The following is a 19265-nucleotide window of genomic DNA, read 5'->3' on the forward strand; positions in this document are numbered from 1 at the left end:
TCTCTATCTGTGTTCAAAATCTTTTTAAGATGAAATCTATCATGGTCAACAGAAGATATTTCTATTTATATCTGGTATGCACCTATTTTCATACCATGAAGTGTCTGAAGTTATACGCCGATGGATGATGACCCTAAAGTTAAAGAGCGACTTTAGTTTCAAAAAGCTTGCTGTAACATTTCGTGGCTTAATCTTTTTTTCAATTTTTAATTTACCGCCAACATAACAATATATTGTAACAGTTATAACTATAATTATCCTGTGAAATTAATTTGTATATAATTAATATCATGAATATTTTCAGTATAATACATTGCAACCTAAATCATTAAAGTTATAGCGCATCATCCTTTATTTAGAGTTTACAATTCTTAGCATGACTTTTGTAGGAATAAAACTGTTTTATTTCTTCAGTACTTTTACGCAATTACGAGAATTTTATTACATCTTGACATTTTTAACCATACCGTTCGCAACACTCAAAATCTAGCATTGTAAAAAAATCTTCACTTTTCAAATTTACTGTCTTAAATGGTATAAAATATAAAGTTTTTATTTTCTAAAGAAAATAATTAACCATGTTTAAATTATTTAACAAAAGGACTCTTGAAAAAGAAGACAGTTCAAAATATATAAAAACTCTCTCCTATTTATTGAATACCACCAATTAACGAATAAAGGTTTATATCTAATTTTAAAATAATCTATTTTTAAAAGTCATTTATTGTTCGGTCCACTAGTCTTGGTTGTTATTACGAAGGCTATTGCGATAGGTTATTTTCATTTTACAAATTCACTACCAAATCTAGATGTACAGAAAAGCATGTAGTTGCTTCGGGGTCCGATCAAAATTATGTGTCAAAGACAAACAAAACCCGGATGTAACTATAGTTGGAGTTGGCAAACGGTAAGAGTGTGATTCATCAACAAAGGTCTTTCCCAGTGGAATATAGCAGTCCGCTTCTCCTTTAGTACTGTAGTGTGGCGTCATGGTTGGTTCTGTTGAGAAAGTCATTCATAGTGAATGTCAGTGACGTAGCCAAGTAGTAGGGTTAAGAGGGTTAACCCCCTTAATTTATCGTTCCGATGCCTTAAAATATAATGGAAGTGAAACATATAATGGGAAAATTAAGTCCCGTTATGACAGAAATAGCTGTAAACCAGCAATAGCACAATAATAGGAATTTGCTGTGGCTGTCTACATCGACAAACTCCCCATTAAATACTCCCCGTTTTATCCACTAATGAAAATCCTAGTTACGCCACTGGTGGAAGACTAATGACCTAACTCAATTCCTTTGCAAAAATTACAGCTGAAAATGGTAAAACCAGAGGAAATTTAAAACTACTTTTCACTTAGCTCACCAAAACCTTCGCACTTTCAACACAACGCAGGCATAACTTGTCATTTCTCGCCAAATTATCCACGTATTTTCACTTAAAACAATATTGCCTGCCATTCACTAAAACTTTGAGCAGGTCTGTATTCCTTCTCTCCTGCAGGACCATTTACCTGATAGATCTTATTGGATATCCATCCTTATACTTATCACATTTTCCAAAGGAAACTTCCACTACTCTCTACCAAACGTGTTTCTTTGATATAATGCGGTTGGTCTGATCTACTACGTATTAAAGAAGCCTTTCGTTCATGCTTTTATCCTCTATGGGGCCATCATTGACCACGCATGATATTTTCATTACATTATCTATCAATCCCTACTTCAATATCTATTTCCACGTTAAATCTATTTCCATAGTTCTTATTTTAATACATACATAAATATAAATTACTTATCTTTCCCTTTTACAGTAAATAAATTATTTTCTAATACAGATAATTTCTATTCACAGTTACAACGCGTACTCTGACAACCTGTACTTCTGTGTAAATTTCTCTAAATGATCTTTCTCATAACCACATTGTTATCTCAACGTCTTCTCGAAGTGGAATAAAAAACTTTGTGAGAACCCAGTTTTCTTTAAAACGTTGAATACCTGTGAATTTGGACTTCTCAATTTACAGGCTGTTTTGAAGAATGACGATTAGGCTTATTGTAAACAGTTATCTGAGAAAACTTTGGTTCTGTAGGCAAAAAAATGCAATGAAATTTAAAGAACTAATGTAAAGAACTGCAGAACCCCATCTTTCTCTCCTGTACTTCCCATTCCTTCCAAATGATGTAACACAGGACATAATTAAATGTATACTTTTCATTTACTTTTGTAGTATTAAAAAAAACTTTAATTATGAGAATTTTACCAAAACATATCAGACTCTTATTCTTACATCTCAATAAATATACTAAACACAAAACCTAAACTTAAAACAAAAATAACTACTTTAACTGTATACTTATATTCAGTATAAGAGGTATATACATAAAGAACCCCTACGTTTTGTCTACAGGTTCAGTAACTACAACAGGGCAGGTATTCAATTTGATTTGATCCAATAATGGATTATTCAAGTTCAAAAAGTAAGGAAAATTATAATATCTAAACTGTCAGCTTCAAAGAGTGAAAAGTGGACTATGTTGTACTTTGTCAAGTATCGCTGATTCGCTTGTGTTCGGCCTTGATAAAAGAGGCAAGAATGTGTTATCCAGACGGTGGATGTCCTCGACCTTTCATCCTACACCCACCGCTAGTCTGCAAGAATAAGCTAGTCTTGTATTGGGCAACGGATCTGATCCTATGACCACGACACTCCGGGGGCGCGGAAGTCACGCTCTTGAGCTAGGAAGGGCCGACACGACGCAACATGGGTGACGAAAGCCATACGTCATCTCTGCTGGAGTTATTATAGCTGACATGGTGTTCTTATACCGTCTTAATGAAAGGCAAGAACGACCGGTGAAAGGTGCACAGCGATGACAAATCACCAGTCAGACAGAATCAACAAACTGTTGTTCTTGCACAAATGTCGAAACCAATGGCCTTACATATGAACGCTTGCAAACAGCCTGCTTACTCAATGATACCGATTCATTAGCTAGTCATAACTTTATTTGATTAATTGAGAATTCTTTATTAGAATATAGTACACAATTGCGTCTCTCTTGAATGGATTCTTTAAGGAAAAATGTCAAATGTAGAAAAAGAGGAGAGGATAAGCCCAAACCTTGCGGTATACCAAATTAGATCAAGTAATTGAGTTAGTCACCATGTTAACCTGGTGACTTCGTTAATCACTTAATCAAGACAAAGGATCCTGTGAGACAAACAAGGGGAGAGGGAAGCAGGAGTGGGAGTCAGCCAGACAAGGCCGACACGGCGACCTTGCTCCGCTCCCGTTAGTCAGGACTTGAGCTGCTCCGCGTTACGTGTGAATGTTGATACCTGTACTTTCTCAGTCTCACTCCCAGAGAAATGATTTCGTATACACCTCACCGTTCTGGTCTTGGCTCGTGGGATTCCTTTTAAAAAGTAAATCAACTTTTCAGAGTGTACTGCTTTTAAGAATAGAACAAGTGTTTAACCATTTCTACTTCGAAAAGGGGTATTTGAAACCGTTCATGAAGCTGAGTTCCACAACTCTCATTTATTCTCTTGCATCATACTCATGCTCTAAAGAGCAAACGGTTGTAAACATCCATCACCCTAAAAGTAAAAACCCTTCCACCCATCCACCACTTTTGCACTGTTTCGTAAGAGAAAGCATATTCAATATTTGTGGATGGAGGAGAGAGAGAAAAGAAGTCCTACTCCGTTAAAACAGAAATTTTTTGGAAGGTCGTTCAGTAATCTGGTTTCAACTGGTTTCAACCATTTTCACCCCGGAAAAGAGCTGCTGACACTGTACGATGAGGTCATGTCTGTCTGATTTCGAGTTGGAAGCAATCTTGTTGCACGGTGTTAATAAGTTCTGATAGAAATTACTATGGTCGCAAATACGATTTGTCTCTTCTATGTCTAATTACACATCCAAAATCCGAGTATACCATAGAACCTTGCGGACAAAATAGCTCCTAAATATGCCTTTAATGTCTTACTGAGCAATTTTAATACACCAAAGTAAGGTTTTCTAGAGAATTTATGTTTTATTTAAACTGTTCCTTTTTCATTTTATTTTTCTGAGTCCTAATTTCAATGTAAATTTATAAAAGAGAATGCCGTTTATTAAAAAACAATATTCTATACTGAATAAGTATATTGAAAAACGATGTATCTGGTTTGCAGGATTCTCGATTAAACACTCTTGCAAATCTCATCAATCCTTCAAATTTAAGGTATTTTTTACTTCCGTGAACTGTATTCAAGTGAAGTAGTTTCCACCAAACGTTACATCTATAGGTCATTGTAGTGATGGTTTATTTTCAAGATTACTGTAATTCTTTAAATATTTCCTTCAACAAATCCTTCTCACCAACTGCAAACTAAGTGCTAAACCAGTGATTGGGGCTGTCCTTTCTATATTGTTTGGTTTGTACGTTACTTTAGGTTTTAAGTCACATTTTTCAACGTCTTACACTTTTAAAACTAAATATTCAAGCAAACAGAAAAAGATCGAACTAAATTTCCTTCTCCGATGGTAAGGGTATGCCTATCCTCCCACGCTTTACGTTCACTGTAACTTAATAATATGGGCTCTCTGCAACAAAGCAATACTGAACTACAGTACATAAATCATTCGCTCTTTATTAAATTTACAATCGTGGGCGTATCCCTTAGGTGAAGGAGCAAAGGTCGAGAACATTCTTGGGTGGTTGTCGAGAAACTGAGCATGAGAATCTCCACATAAAAGTATCATAAAAATACAGTTAATGTGCTATTAAACGCAAGAGTTTGTTGCAACGTCGAGAGATTATTATACTTATTTTATCGTAATGAAAAGAATTGCGAAATTTACTACATTTTATGGTCCGTAATCAGTTACACAACACCATTCAACTTTATTGTATTGCAGGAGAACTGTTATTAAGCACATCCTCTTAAAGGAGTGTGCCTATTTTTGGTTGGGTGGTTTTTTTAACTTAAGGTAACGGTTAGATAAGTTAAAGGTTTTGTAACTTCACATCACTTTATGATAACTTTCCACACACAAAAACGGTTTGGTCATTTAATAAGGAATTACAAAAGTAATGTTTCGTAATTTTCTAATCAGGCCAAAGAAAAAAATGGCGGACGATAAAGACTTATGCAACACAAGTTATAATATTTGACAATGACAGTTGACATGAAATATTAAACAACGAAATTACATTTTCAACGTAACAAGCATGTAATTCTCTTCAGTTGTATATTCATATTGTATAAGATCAAACTCTTAGCATCAGAGGTTGAGTTCGAGCTGTCCTAATGTCCACAATTACTTGGAGAATGATCAGACAATTTTTATATTTTTCCTGTCTTCAATGATTTATCTAAGTAGATTGAGATTATGCGATTTAAATAAATACCCCAATCTTAAACCAACTGCAGAAACCCATAACTCAATGCAAACAAATAAACTAACAAGTCCATCAAACCTTCCGATTTCAAACTCAGTAGTCGATAAATCTGCCTAAAATATATGCAATGAGAAAAGTCGTTATACCCAACTTTCTCCTCAAGAGAGAGATTATTTCCTGCTGGGACAAAAGAAGAAATGCTCAGGCTATTCTTCTTTGTATTCAGATGCAGAGCGAAGAAGTTCCACAGGCCGGAAGTGTCCGCCATTGTTGAAGCCGTGCTCCAGTTCCTGTTTCCTGCGTCCTTGTGTAATTATTCGAAATGTGTTAAGGTGCGAGGCCTTCATTCCCATCGCGATAGCCTTGCAAGGATCCTTTCCCTAGATAATCGCCGAGCGCCATTAGTACAAGCTGTCTTCATTACTTCTCTTATTGCAGTAATCATCGCGTACGTCATGGCGTATCATCACACATTTGTTACGAAAAATTACAAATCAGTACAAATATTGGTGTTAACCTGATTTAACTTATTCATTACATTTCAATAACTATCGTTCTATTGTAACGATTCAACTCATATTTATAAATTTCAATTTATTCGTGACAACTTACAATTTTACTACCACTCCAATATCAGGCTATTATTTTACATCTATTCAGTGTTAATTGTAACAACATTATTCACTTGCCTACTATTGTTGTAGTTAACTCACGAGTCAAGGTTTACATTCTTCGTTACCTACTGTAGAATACTTTCCTTTAGTTTTACAGTGGTTCACAGAGTTGTCAGCTGTAGTTGACCGTGGTTAAACGATATCATTGACAGTTTTGAAACCGTCTAAGGGTTCATAAAACAAACGAGGAGGTGATACAAAGAGTTTAAAAACACAACATAATAATTAACATTTTTTTATTCCATTTTAGGCAATTTTAGTGGTTATAAGTACTTTATGCTTTTTATTAAAAAATAAAGTAATTAAATCTTAGAACTGTATTTTTATATAGTTATGTTAGTGATTCATAATGAAATTAATTGTATACCTATGTTGTATACCCTTTTAGCCGGGAAATTTTACATTAAGCCATACTAAACTCAATTAAAATGCATTAAAATTAAATTAATGCATCAAAGTACTTAAAATAGTGTATTTATATAAACGCTCGACCTGGCTCGTATACATTACGGATACCTCATCACAGGCTGCAGTATTCGATGAATATTTTATGAGATAATTGTTTATTATGAAATCTCTCTATACGTTCGGGTTTCATTAGAAGCTGTCCCAAAATCGAGGCAAAGACATACAATTATTGTAAACTGTGGAAGGTAGGATTTCATTGAGTTGCATATGAATTGATAGGCATAAAGTTGATATAATAAATAACATGGTGGAATCTCTTAAGTAAATATTAGTATATTTGTCTAGTATAGTATTCTTTTCAGTTATGTTAATTTTATACAAGCGTATGGTGTTTTTATTACTTTGTTTGTTTCATTTCGTATCTACGTTAAAATACAGCCTCTGATATCTACTGAGCGGAAACTTGGAGTAATACTAAAAATTTATTCGAAATTTTGATACTTCGAACTTTTTCTGATCTCTTGTCTTTCCTACACAATAATACGAAGCCTGCACAAATAAAAAAAAACTGGATATTTAGGATGTTTCATTGACTTTATGAAATAATCACAGCATAACGCATTCATAGATTATTTTGATAACTATAACATCACATATTCGAAGAGTAAGGTATATCAGTTAAGCTTGTGAAAATTATGGTTTAATTTTGAGATACACAAATTACTGTCCAATTTTGCTAAAACTAAGGCTCGCAGTAGGCCTACCTGCCGCCATATAGATGTCGTGGGTGAGCGGTGAGCACTCGTCGTCGGAGAAGTTGTCAACGCTGCCCTGTTGCGTTGAGAAGGTGCGCCGTAGACCCGTCATCGCCGTGCCTGCAACAGAAGGGATAGTGAAAATGATGATAATATACGGATATTGATGAAGGTTCCCAATCATCATCAGGACCACCCACTGGCATGATTGAATGTTTCTCCCTGAACTTAATTGAGTATTGAATTCATTTCTGCGACAGTTCTCTGCGTAAATACTTAAACAAAATTTCGAGCTTGACTAAGTTGTAACACGTTTGAGTGCGTAGAGAGATATTCCATCCATGACAGTTCCATAAGTGACGGCATGGGGTGATTCCTTCCATTGCCTCCTTTGTTATTATTGTTAGTCTCATGAGCCTCTACACTCTTGATATAACTATAGGAAAGTTTGGTCAATTGCACGAGAAGTATTGTCACATTGTGGCAGTGGTCGCTTGTGTTTTACAGTTTTATTTGTGTGTGTGTATGTATTCGAGTAACCAGTGTATAATAATGAATACCTTCGAACACCTCACTTAGTGGAACTATACATTTTCATTAGCAACCGAATCATTTCCATATCCACATTTTTCTGCTACAAATTATAAGCTTAATAACTGTAATTAACTTCTAAGCAAGCCGGATTGAAATATAAAGAATAAGGAAGTTCTGAAACTAGCAGAAAAGCGGAAAAATAAACGAACTTGTTATAAAAACATCTTTTACTGCTAAATAAAATTCCACTCCCATTTTACTGATAATCATTCCAACTTTGTTGTGGTTATTTATGATTTAGTAGAATACCATCGCTTTCAATACCCCTGCCCAAGAAGGGAATATGATAGAAACTCCTATAACACAAAGCCTTTGCAACTTGAACTATTCGTACATTATAGAAAAAGGATCTTGTCCCAGTGTGAATAATCTAGTATATACTGTTGTCTTGCTGCAGAAAAAGGCTCTCTTAATTCAGATAAAAAAATCTCTCAGTCCTTTTGATCCTTTCACTGAAACCCCTTTACAAAAAAAGATTAGATTAAACTTGACAGAAACTGATAAATACTGATAACTAACAAAAACGCTATAAACATATAATTGCTAAAGTTTAAATTTTACTTTAACGTAACAAAACTTTAAAATTAGTAAACTATTTGAAACTACACTGTGCTGATAAAATGACAAATCCCAATTTTTAAGATGACAATAAACTGAGTAATAAGACTGTAAACCTGAGACGAACAAAATGCAATACAGCAGCGCAATATTATACAGAAGAAGACTTGAAAGAACAGAAAACTGGAATGTTTAAAGAATTTTCAAACATTGTTTCACTGGACCATAAAACATACAAAAAGTGACAAATTAATTACATAAGTAATATTTTATGGTATTTAAAAGTCGTAAGATATGATATATTCATTTAATGACACCCTTATTTACTTATTGACCTAGAAATCCTTTAACTAATTAAAAACTCCAATTCTTGTAGTTATGTAAGTAGAATCTTATAACTTCTTGAAGTCTGTGCCACCTATTTTGAAGAATGTACTGACAGAAAGCTACATATTGATAAATATTTACTTCATATTAGTATAATAATACACGACTAGTAATTTTATTTTGAGTGAGTCTAGCTCGAAATAACGGTATATAAACCTGTAATATATAAATGGACCAAAATAGTTAATTAATAGGATTCAAATTCCTGATATTTTGATAATTCATTAAAGGACAGTTTAAAAACTTATTTTTAACTAGATGTAAACTGTTTTTAATACTTAAGTCTAACCGAAGAAACACAGCAATACAAAAGATGGGTTTAGTAAGCATTTAAATTCGTTTATATTTAATTACAAGTAGAGTAATATCGATTTAAGACATATATTAAGGTTTTTCCTGCGTGACAAATAAATATCGTTTTATCCAAATTATAAAACATAACTTTATGGGGAAAAAAACATTCCCTTAACACAAATAAGCAAAATAATATCTCTCCTTTTTTGGAATTCTTTCCATTACCGTTAGAAATGGAAAGTGGAGAATTTTCTCTGTAATCAAGAACCCCTAACGAGCCTTTGGGACTCTTTCTACTCTGCTGAATTGTTCAGCGTTCGTGGGCAGATTATGGTGCATCAAATATTTCAGTACTTTTCTCAATTCACGTGATAAGGATTCACTAGAATAGTGATGAAGGAATTTCACCGCTTATAAAACTTAACAGGTGTTAAAAACAGCAATGTTAAAATGTTTACTATATTACAGTTAAAATTCGGTTACTTAGCAAAACTCATTTAAAATGGTGAACGCTAAAAAGGGTTTAATTTCATCAAGTGATGTGTTCTTACAATATAACCGGTTTTTACCGGTCCCCTCAGGCACTTCTTACCTATTAATTTCTTTGTATTTAGGCGCTTCAAAGAGAAAGTGATCCAGATTTCCGCATATTCCAACTTCCTAGTTGGCACGGTTCCTTCATCGTCAGGACCAAGAACCCCGAGGGCAGGCGTGGTGAAGACCGATGCCAAGGTCCTACATAGTCGACCTCTCTGTACACTATAATATGCACATAACCTTAATTCTTTGCCACGCTTTCGCACTCTTTCCTTCCTGCTCAGCACAATATTGAAGACCTTATACTTTAAATGTAGGCGAAACGCAAGTTGATTTCACTTTAAACTATTCGCTTGGAAAGACATAGTTAGCATCGGTTTCTCACTGTGCTGCTACAGAAGAGGCCTTGCACCCACCTAAATCACAGTTCGGCCCAGTTCTTTTCTCTACGGTTAGTGTTCGTCCGAGCTCCGCCTCCACACTGATTAGTGGCAGAAGTCCTAGGGACACCCTCAACTTTATCGAAGTTCCTCGTTTTTGTATCAGGCACGAATCAGTGGGAAAAGGAACTAAGTTTCCTAGATAGATAACTAGCCATTGTAGGAGACAACTAAATAGAAGTGTGGAAACAATTTTAATGGGGCAATCATACTGCAAATAAAAGTATTATTTTTCCTAAAATACGTGGCGAGGCCCGTGAGGGACTTTCGTACCCATCACTTATTAAAGACCCCGACATGAACCTTATAAATATGTCGTTTGCCTTCTCGTCCGTACAATAACTCTTAACGAATCCCTAAGATTTAAAAACTTCATACATAGGTATTCCCCTTGCTCAAGGAAGAACTACTGATTTGCATCAAAAGGTGAAAAAATAAGGTAATCGGTAAAAATAACATTTTTTACGATACTAAGCCATATTAGCTGTTTCCTATCCGTGTATACTACTAAATACATTTAGAGTGTATTTCCACACTCTTTTGGGATATGATAATCTCACTAGTGCAGCAGTGGTCAGAAACCCACAGATCAGGCCAAAATATTATTTTATTAAAGCTATTTGCTGAATATAGGCATATAATAAAATTATGTATAAACAAGCCTTAAAACAATAATTTTGACATAATATGTTTTCAAAATATGTATTGTATACATGTATATTTCCAAAATGACGTACTTGTAACCACCTCAATCTCAGAACTCAGATGGCTCGTCTCTTCAGAGACTCCTTCATCTCCTTATTCTGTCATCAGTTGACTCGAGAATTAAAAAAGTATGAAATCTCTCCTAATTGAAGTAATGGACCTATTAAAAAAACCTGATGTATCAAAGTAGTGGGCTATTCAAATTTTAGACACACACATTGTAAGGTAAAGTGAGTTACTTTGTTGGATATTGTTTACTGTAGGCCTACCTTAATTTACGTTGCGTTGGAATCTTCGAGACTCCGTTGTATTTGTTTCTTACAAGAGATTTTTATAACAGACAATAATCTAGACGTTTAAAGGAAACCTGGATCACAAAATAAAGTAGATGTAATAATACTCTCCATTTTTATGTATTATTTCTAAAACATGTCTCCTCATTTTCCGGATTATCAAGTTTCACTACAGCTACACAGTCACAAAAATACAGTTTTTGTTCAAAATATTGTATATTTTACAGAATTAAAAAAGAAAAGATTGATCTGAGAAGGACCATAGGAATAGTAATAAAAAAATTTTAAATATATATATTTAAATAACAAATTTTAAATAATATATAACAAGCTAACGGATACAATTTTATTTAATGCAAATATTAATACTGTTTTCAAAACAAAAATTTTTCTACACATCGTATGATATTTACTATTACATTTATTTATGTGAAGATAAGATCACGATATATGGTGATACTGCAACGATATACGTAAATATTAAGACATGCGTACTTATTTTGGTCTATTTTTCAATAGGTGCTTATTGCCTCCTATAATTTGTCCAAGATAGAAAACATAAGTCTACTTCATATGTTTTGCTGGAACATGCAGAACAAAGAGCTCTTGTAGCAGAAGACCGCTAAGCGGAAGCAGCAAGAGACACGCGTCAGTAACTTAACATACTCCACTTATCAGCAGCAACTTACTTAGCATAGGTACTCACTTAGCAGTACAGAAGTTAACTTGCCTCACCTGTGTAAGGGTAAGTAGATAATAATCTATGGTAACGTGTCTACAACCTCGAGTTATTAATAGCGGAACACCCGCGAGTGACTCTTAACATTTATACTTGTAGTTCCATCTCACGAATAAATGCAACAAGGATTTAGGGGGAAGGCAAAGAAAGTTCATTTGTTCCGCCCGGAATGTGTTATATTAAAAAAGCCTTAATTTACAATTAACCGTTAGTAATTTCCTCAATCGATCAGCCGTGAGTTTTCATTTATGGATATTAAATCATTAAAATCCAGTATTAAGAAATCCACACACCCCACCCTTTTAAAAAAAATTTTAAAAAAAAAAACAGGCTATTGCGATAGGTTATTTTCATTTTACAAATTCACTACCAAATCTAGATGTACAGAAAAGCATGTAGTTGCTTCGGGGTCCGATCAAAATTATGTGTCAAAGACAAACAAAACCCGGATGTAACTATAGTTGGAGTTGGCAAACGGTAAGAGTGTGATTCATCAACAAAGGTCTTCCCAGTGGAATATAGCAGTCCGCTTCTCCTTTAGTACTGTAGTGTGGCGTCATGGTTGGTTCTGTTGAGAAAGTCATTCATAGTGAATGTCAGTGACGTAGCCAAGTAGTAGGGTTAAGAGGGTTACCCCCCTTAATTTATCGTTCCGATGCCTTAAAATATAATGGAAGTGAAACATATAATGGGAAAATTAGTCCCGTTATGACAGAAATCACAATAGTAGGAATTTGCTGTGGCTGACAAACTCCCCATTAAATACTCCCCGTTTTATCCACTAATGAAAATCCTAGTTACGCCACTGGTGGAAGACTAATGACCTAACTCAATTCCTTTGCAAAAATTACAGCTGAAAATGGTAAAACCAGAGGAAATTTAAAACTACTTTTCACTTAGCTCACCAAAACCTTCGCACTTTCAACACAACGCAGGCATAACTTGTCATTTCTCGCCGAATTATCCACGTATTTTCACTTAAAACAATATTGCCTGCCATTCACTAAAACTTTGAGCAGGTCTGTATTCCTTCTCTCCTGCAGGACCATTTACCTGATAGATCTTATTGGATATCTATCCTTATACTTATCAAATTTTCCAAATGTAAGTTGAAACTTCCACTACTCTCTACCAAACGTGTTTCTTTGATATAATGCGGTTGGTCTGATCTACTACGTATTAAAGAAGCCTTTCGTTCATGCTTTTATCCTCTATGGGGCCATCATTGACCACGCATGATATTTTCATTACATTATCTATCAATCCCTACTTCAATATCTATTTCCACGTTAAATGCATAGTTCTTATTTTAATACATACATAAATATAAATTACTTATCTTTCCTTTTACAGTAAATAAATTATTTTCTAATACAGATAATTTCTATTCACAGTTACAACGCGTACTCTGACAACCTGTACTTCTGTGTAAATTTCTCTAAATGATCTTTCTCATAACCACATTGTTCTCAACGTCTTCTCGAAGTGGAATAAAACTTTGTGAGAACCTAGTTTTCTTTAAAACGTTGAATACCTGTGAATTTGGACCTCAATTTACAGGCTGTTTTGAAGAATGACGATTAGGCTTATTGTAAACAGTTATCTGAGAAAATTTTGGTTCTGTAGGCAAAAAAATGCAATGAAATTTAAAGAACTAATGTAAGAACTGCAGAACCCCATCTTTCTCTCCTGTACTTCCCATTCCTTCCAAATGATGTAACACAGGACATAATTAAATGTATACTTTTCATTTACTTTTGTAGTATTAAAAAAACTTTAATTATGAGAATTTTACCAAAACATATCAGACTCTTATTCTTACATCTCAATAAATATACTAAACACAAAACCTAAACTTAAAACAAAAATAACTACTTTAACTGTATACTTATATTCAGTATAAGAGGTATATACATAAAGAACCCCTACGTTTTGTCTACAGGTTCAGTAACTACAACAGGGCAGGTATTCAATTTGATTTGATCCAATAATGGATTATTCAAGTTCAAAAAGTAAGGAAAATTATAATATCTAAACTGTCAGCTTCAAAGAGTGAAAAGTGGACTGTGTTGTACTTTGTCAAGTATCGCTGATTCGCTTGTGTTCGGCCTTGATAAAAGAGGCAAGAATGTGTTATCCAGACGGTGGATGTCCTCGACCTTTCATCCTACACCCACCGCTAGTCTGCAAGAATAAGCTAGTCTTGTATTGGGCAACGGATCTGATCCTATGACCACGACACTCCGGGGGCGCGGAAGTCACGCTCTTGAGCTAGGAAGGGCCGACACGACGCAACATGGGTGACGAAAGCCATACGTCATCTCTGCTGGAGTTATTATAGCTGACATGGTGTTCTTATACCGTCTTAATGAAAGGCAAGAACGACCGGTGAAAGGTGCACAGCGATGACAAATCACCAGTCAGACAGAATCAACAAACTGTTGTTCTTGCACAAATGTCGAAACCAATGGCCTTACATATGAACGCTTGCAAACAGCCTGCTTACTCAATGATACCGATTCATTAGCTAGTCATAACTTTATTTGATTAATTGAGAATTCTTTATTAGAATATAGTACACAATTGCGTCTCTCTTGAATGGATTCTTTAAGGAAAAATGTCAAATGTAGAAAAAAGAGAGAGGATAAGCCCAAACCTTGCGGTATACCAAATTAGATCAAGTAATTGAGTTAGTCACCATGTTAACCTGGTGACTTCGTTAATCACTTAATCAAGACAAAGGATCCTGTGAGACAAACAAGGGGAGAGGGAAGCAGGAGTGGGAGTCAGCCAGACAAGGCCGACACGGCGACCTTGCTCCGCTCCCGTTAGTCAGGACTGCTCCGCGTTACGTGTGAATGTTGATACCTGCACTTTCTCAGTCTCACTCCCAGAGAAATGATTTCGTATACACCTCACCGTTCTGGTCTTGGCTCGTGGGATTCCTTTTAAAAATTATATCAACTTTTCAGAGTGTACTGCTTTTTAGAATAGAACAAGTGTTTAACCATTTCTACTTCGAAAAGGGGTATTTGAAACCGTTCATGAAGCTGAGTTCCACAACTCTCATTTATTCTCTTGCATCATACTCATGCTCTAAAAAGCAAACGGTTGTAAACATCCATCACCCTAAAAGTAAAAACCCTTCCACCCATCCACCACTTTTGCACTGTTTCGTAAGAGAAAGCATATTCAATATTTGTGGATGGAGGAGAGGGAGAAAAGAAGTCCTACTCCGTTAAAACAGAAATTTTTGGAAGGTCGTTCAGTAATCTGGTTTCAACCATTTTCACCCCGGAAAAGAGCTGCTGACACTGTACGATGAGGTCATGTCTGTCTGATTTCGAGTTGGAAACAATCTTGTTGCACAATGTTAATAAGTTCTGATAGAAATTACTATGGTCGCAAATACGATTTGTCTCTTTACTATGTCTAATTCACATCCAAAATCAGAGTATACCATAGACCTTGTGACAAAATAGCTCCTAAATATGCCTTTAATGTCTTACTGAGCAATTTTAATACACCAAAGTAAGGTTTTCTAGAGAATTTATGTTTTATTTAAACTGTTCCTTTTTCATTTTATTTTGCAGAGTCCTAATTTCAATGTAAATTTATAAAAGAGAATGCCGTTTATTAAAAAACAATATTCTATACTGAATAAGTATATTGAAAAACGATGTATCTGGTTTGCAGGATTCTCGATTAAACACTCTTGCAAATCTCATCAATCCTTCAAATTTAAGGTATTTTTTACTTTCGTGAACTGTATTCAAGTAAAGTAGTATCCACAAACGTCACGCGTATAGGTCATTGTAGGGTTGGTTTATTTTCAAGATTACTGTAATTCTTTAAATATTTCCTTCAACAACACCTTCTCACCTACTGCAAATTAAGTGATAAACCAGTGATTGGGGCTGTCCTTTCTATATTGTTTGGTTTGTACGTTACTTTAGGTTTTAAGTCACATTTTTCAACGTCTTACACTTTTAAAACTAAATATACAAGCAAACAGAAAAAGATCGAACTAAATTTCCTTCTCCAATGAAATATGGATAATGGGCATGCCATCACCCAGGTAAATCCTGGATCCACTGGTCTATCCTTCCATGCTTTACGTTCACTGTAACTTAATAATATGGGCTCTGCAACAAAGCAAATACTGAACTACAGTACATAAATCATTCGCTCTTTGTTAAATTTACAATCGTGGGCGTATCCCTTAGGTGAAGGAGCAAAGGTCGAGAACATTCTTGGGTGGTTGTCGAGAAACTGAGCATGAGAATCTCCACATAAAAGTATCATAAAATACAGTTAATGTGCTATTAAACGCAAGAGTTTGTTGCAACGTCGAGAGATTATTATACTTATTTTATCGTAATGAAAAGAATTGCGAAATTTACTACATTTTATGGTCCGTAATCAGTTACACAACACCATTCAACTTTATTGTATTGCAGGAGAACTGTTATTAAGCACATCCTCTTAAAGGAGTGTGCCTATTTTTGGTTGGGTGGTTTTTTAACTTAAGGTAACGGTTAGATAAGTTAAAGGTTTTGTAACTTCACATCACTTTATGATAACTTTCCACACACAAAAACGGTTTGGTCATTTAATAAGGAATTACAAAAGTAATGTTTCGTAATTTTCTAATCAGGCCAAAGAAAAAAATGGCGGACGATAAAGACTTATGCAACACAAGTTATAATATTTGACAATGACAGTTGACATGAAATATTAAACAACGAAATTACATTTTCAACGTAACAAGCATGTAATTCTCTTCAGTTGTATATTCATATTGTATAAGATCAAACTCTTAGCATCAGAGGTTGAGTTCGAGCTGTCCTAATGTCCACAATTACTTGGAGAATGATCAGACAATTTTTATATTTTTCCTGTCTTCAATGATTTATCTAAGTAGATTGAGATTATGCTATTTAAATAAATACCCCAATCTTAAACCAACTGCAGAACCCATAACTCAATGCAAACAAATAAACTAACAAGTCCATCAAACCTTCCGATTTCAAACTCAGTAGTCGATAAATCTGCCTAAAATATATGCAATGAGAAAAGTCGTTATACCCAACTTTCTCCTCAAGAGAGATTATTTCCTGCTGGGACAAAAGAAGAAATGCTCAGGCTATTCTTCTTTGTATTCAGATGCAGAGCGAAGAAGTTCCACAGGCCGGAAGTGTCCGCCATTGTTGAAGCCGTGCTCCAGTTCCTGTTTCCTGCGTCCTTGTGTAATTATTCGAAATGTGTTAAGGTGCGAGGCCTTCATTCCCATCGCGATAGCCTTGCAAGGATCCTTTCCCTAGATAATCGCCGAGTGCCATTAGTACAAGCTGTCTTCATTACTTCTCTTATTGCAGTAATCATCGCGTACGTCATGGCGTATCATCACACATTTGTTACGAACAATTACAAATCCATACAAATATTGATGTTTACCTGATTGAATTTATTCATTACATTTCAATAACTATCGTTCTATTGTAACGATTCAACTCATATTTATAAATTTCAATTTATTCGTGAGAACTTACAATTTTACTACCACTCCAATATCAGGCTATTATTTTACATCTATTCAGTGTTAATTGTAACAACATTATTCACTTGCCTACTATTGTTGTAGTTAACTCATGAGTCAAGGTTTACATTCTTCGTTACCTACTGTAGAATACTTTCCTTTAGTTTTACAGTGGTTCACAGAGTTGTCAGCTGTAGTTGACCGTGGTTAAACGATATCATTGACAGTTTTGAAACCGTCTAAGGGTTCATAAAACAAACGAGGAGGTGATACAAAGAGTTTAAAAACACAACATAATAATTAATTTTTTTATTCCATTTTAGGCAATTTTAGTGGTTATAAGTACTTTATGCTTTTTATTAAAAAATAAAGTAATTAAATCTTAGAACTGTATTTTTATATAGTTATGTTAGTGATTCATAATGAAATTAATTGTATACCTATGTTGTATACCCTTTTAGCCGGGAAATTTTACATTAAGCCATACTAAACTCAATTAAAATGCATTAAAATTAAATTAATGCATCAAAGTACTTAAAATAGTGTATTTATATAAACGCTCGACCTGGCTCGTATACATTACGGATACCTCATCACAGGCTGCAGTATTCGATGAATATTTTATGAGATAATTGTTTATTATGAAATTCTCTATACGTTCGGTTTCATTAGAAGCTGTCCCAAATTCGAGGCAATGACATACAATTATTGTAAGCTGTGGAAGGTAGGTTTCATTTGAGTGCTATGATTTGGATATGGCATAAAGGTGAGTGAATAAATAACATGGTGGAATCTCTTAATGTAAATTTTAGTAGTATTTGTCTAGTATAGTTTTCTTTTTATAGTTATGTTAATTTTATACAAGCGTATGGTGTTATTTCTTTGTTTGTTTCATTTCGTATCTACGTTAAAATACAGCCTCTGATTTATTATCTGAGCGGAAACTTGGATAATTCTAAAAGTTTTAATTCAAAATTTTGGATACTTCGGAACTTTTTCTTGATCTCTTGTCTTTCCTATACAATAATAAGAAGCCTGCACAAATAAAAAAAACTGGGATAATTTGATGTTTTCATTGACTTTATGAATTATCACAGCATACGCATCTAGATTATTTTGAATAACAATAACAGCACATATTCGAAGAGTAAGTATATCAGGTTAAGCTTGTGAAAATTATTGGTTTAATTTTGAGATAACAAATTACTGTCCATTTTTGCCTAAAACTAAGGCTCGCAGTAGGCCTACCTGCCGCCATAGATGTCGTGGGTGAGCGGTGAGCTCTCGTCGTCGGAGAAGTTGTCATCGCTGCCCTGTTCGTTGAGAAGGTGCGGCCGTAGACCCGTCATCGCCGTGCCTGCAACAGAAGGGAGAGTGAATGATGATAATATACGGATATTGATGAAGGTTCCCAATCATCATCAGGACCACCACTGCAAGATTGAATGTTTCTCCTGAACTTAATTGAGTGATTTGAATTCAGTTCTGCGACAGTTCTCTGCGTAAATACTTAAAAATTTAGAGCTTGACTAAGTTTTAACACGTTGAGTGCGTATAGGAGATATTCCATCCATGGCTGTGTCATCAGTGACGCATGGGGGTGATTCCTTCCATTCCACCTTTGTTATTTTGTTAGCTCAGTGTGCCTCTAGCACTCTTGTTTACTATATGGAATTTTTGTCAATCCTCGGGATGTATTGTCACATTGTGGCAGTGTTCGCTTGTGTTTACAGTTATTTGTGTGTGTATGTATTCGAGTAACAGTGTATAATAATGAATACCTTCGAACACCTCACTTAGTGAACTATACATGTTTATTAGCACCGTATCATTTCCATATCCACATTTTTCTGCTACAAATTATAAGCTTAAAAACTGTAATTAACTTCTAAGCAAAGCCGGATTGAAATATAAAAGGATAAGGAAGGTTCTGATACTAGCAGAAAAGC

At 34.7% G+C, this 19265-nt stretch overlaps 1 protein-coding gene across 2 annotated transcripts in view; it reads right to left on the reverse strand.

The window, feature by feature from the left end:
* LOC124364979 (chitin synthase chs-2) overlaps positions 1 to 18677 on the reverse strand; it is a 69322-nt gene extending 50645 nt beyond the window's left edge. For both annotated transcript variants that reach the window (XM_046820841.1, XM_046820840.1), the window contains exon 1: positions 18565 to 18677. In XM_046820841.1, the coding sequence (XP_046676797.1) occupies positions 18565 to 18665 (101 nt within the window). In that variant the 5' untranslated portion in view covers positions 18666 to 18677. The remainder of the gene's footprint in view (positions 1 to 18564) is intronic.
* Between the last annotated feature and the right edge of the window lie 588 nt (positions 18678 to 19265).

This window comes from Homalodisca vitripennis, chromosome 6 (assembly GCF_021130785.1).
Source record: "Homalodisca vitripennis isolate AUS2020 chromosome 6, UT_GWSS_2.1, whole genome shotgun sequence".
Taxonomy (NCBI): Eukaryota; Metazoa; Arthropoda; class Insecta; order Hemiptera; family Cicadellidae; genus Homalodisca; species Homalodisca vitripennis.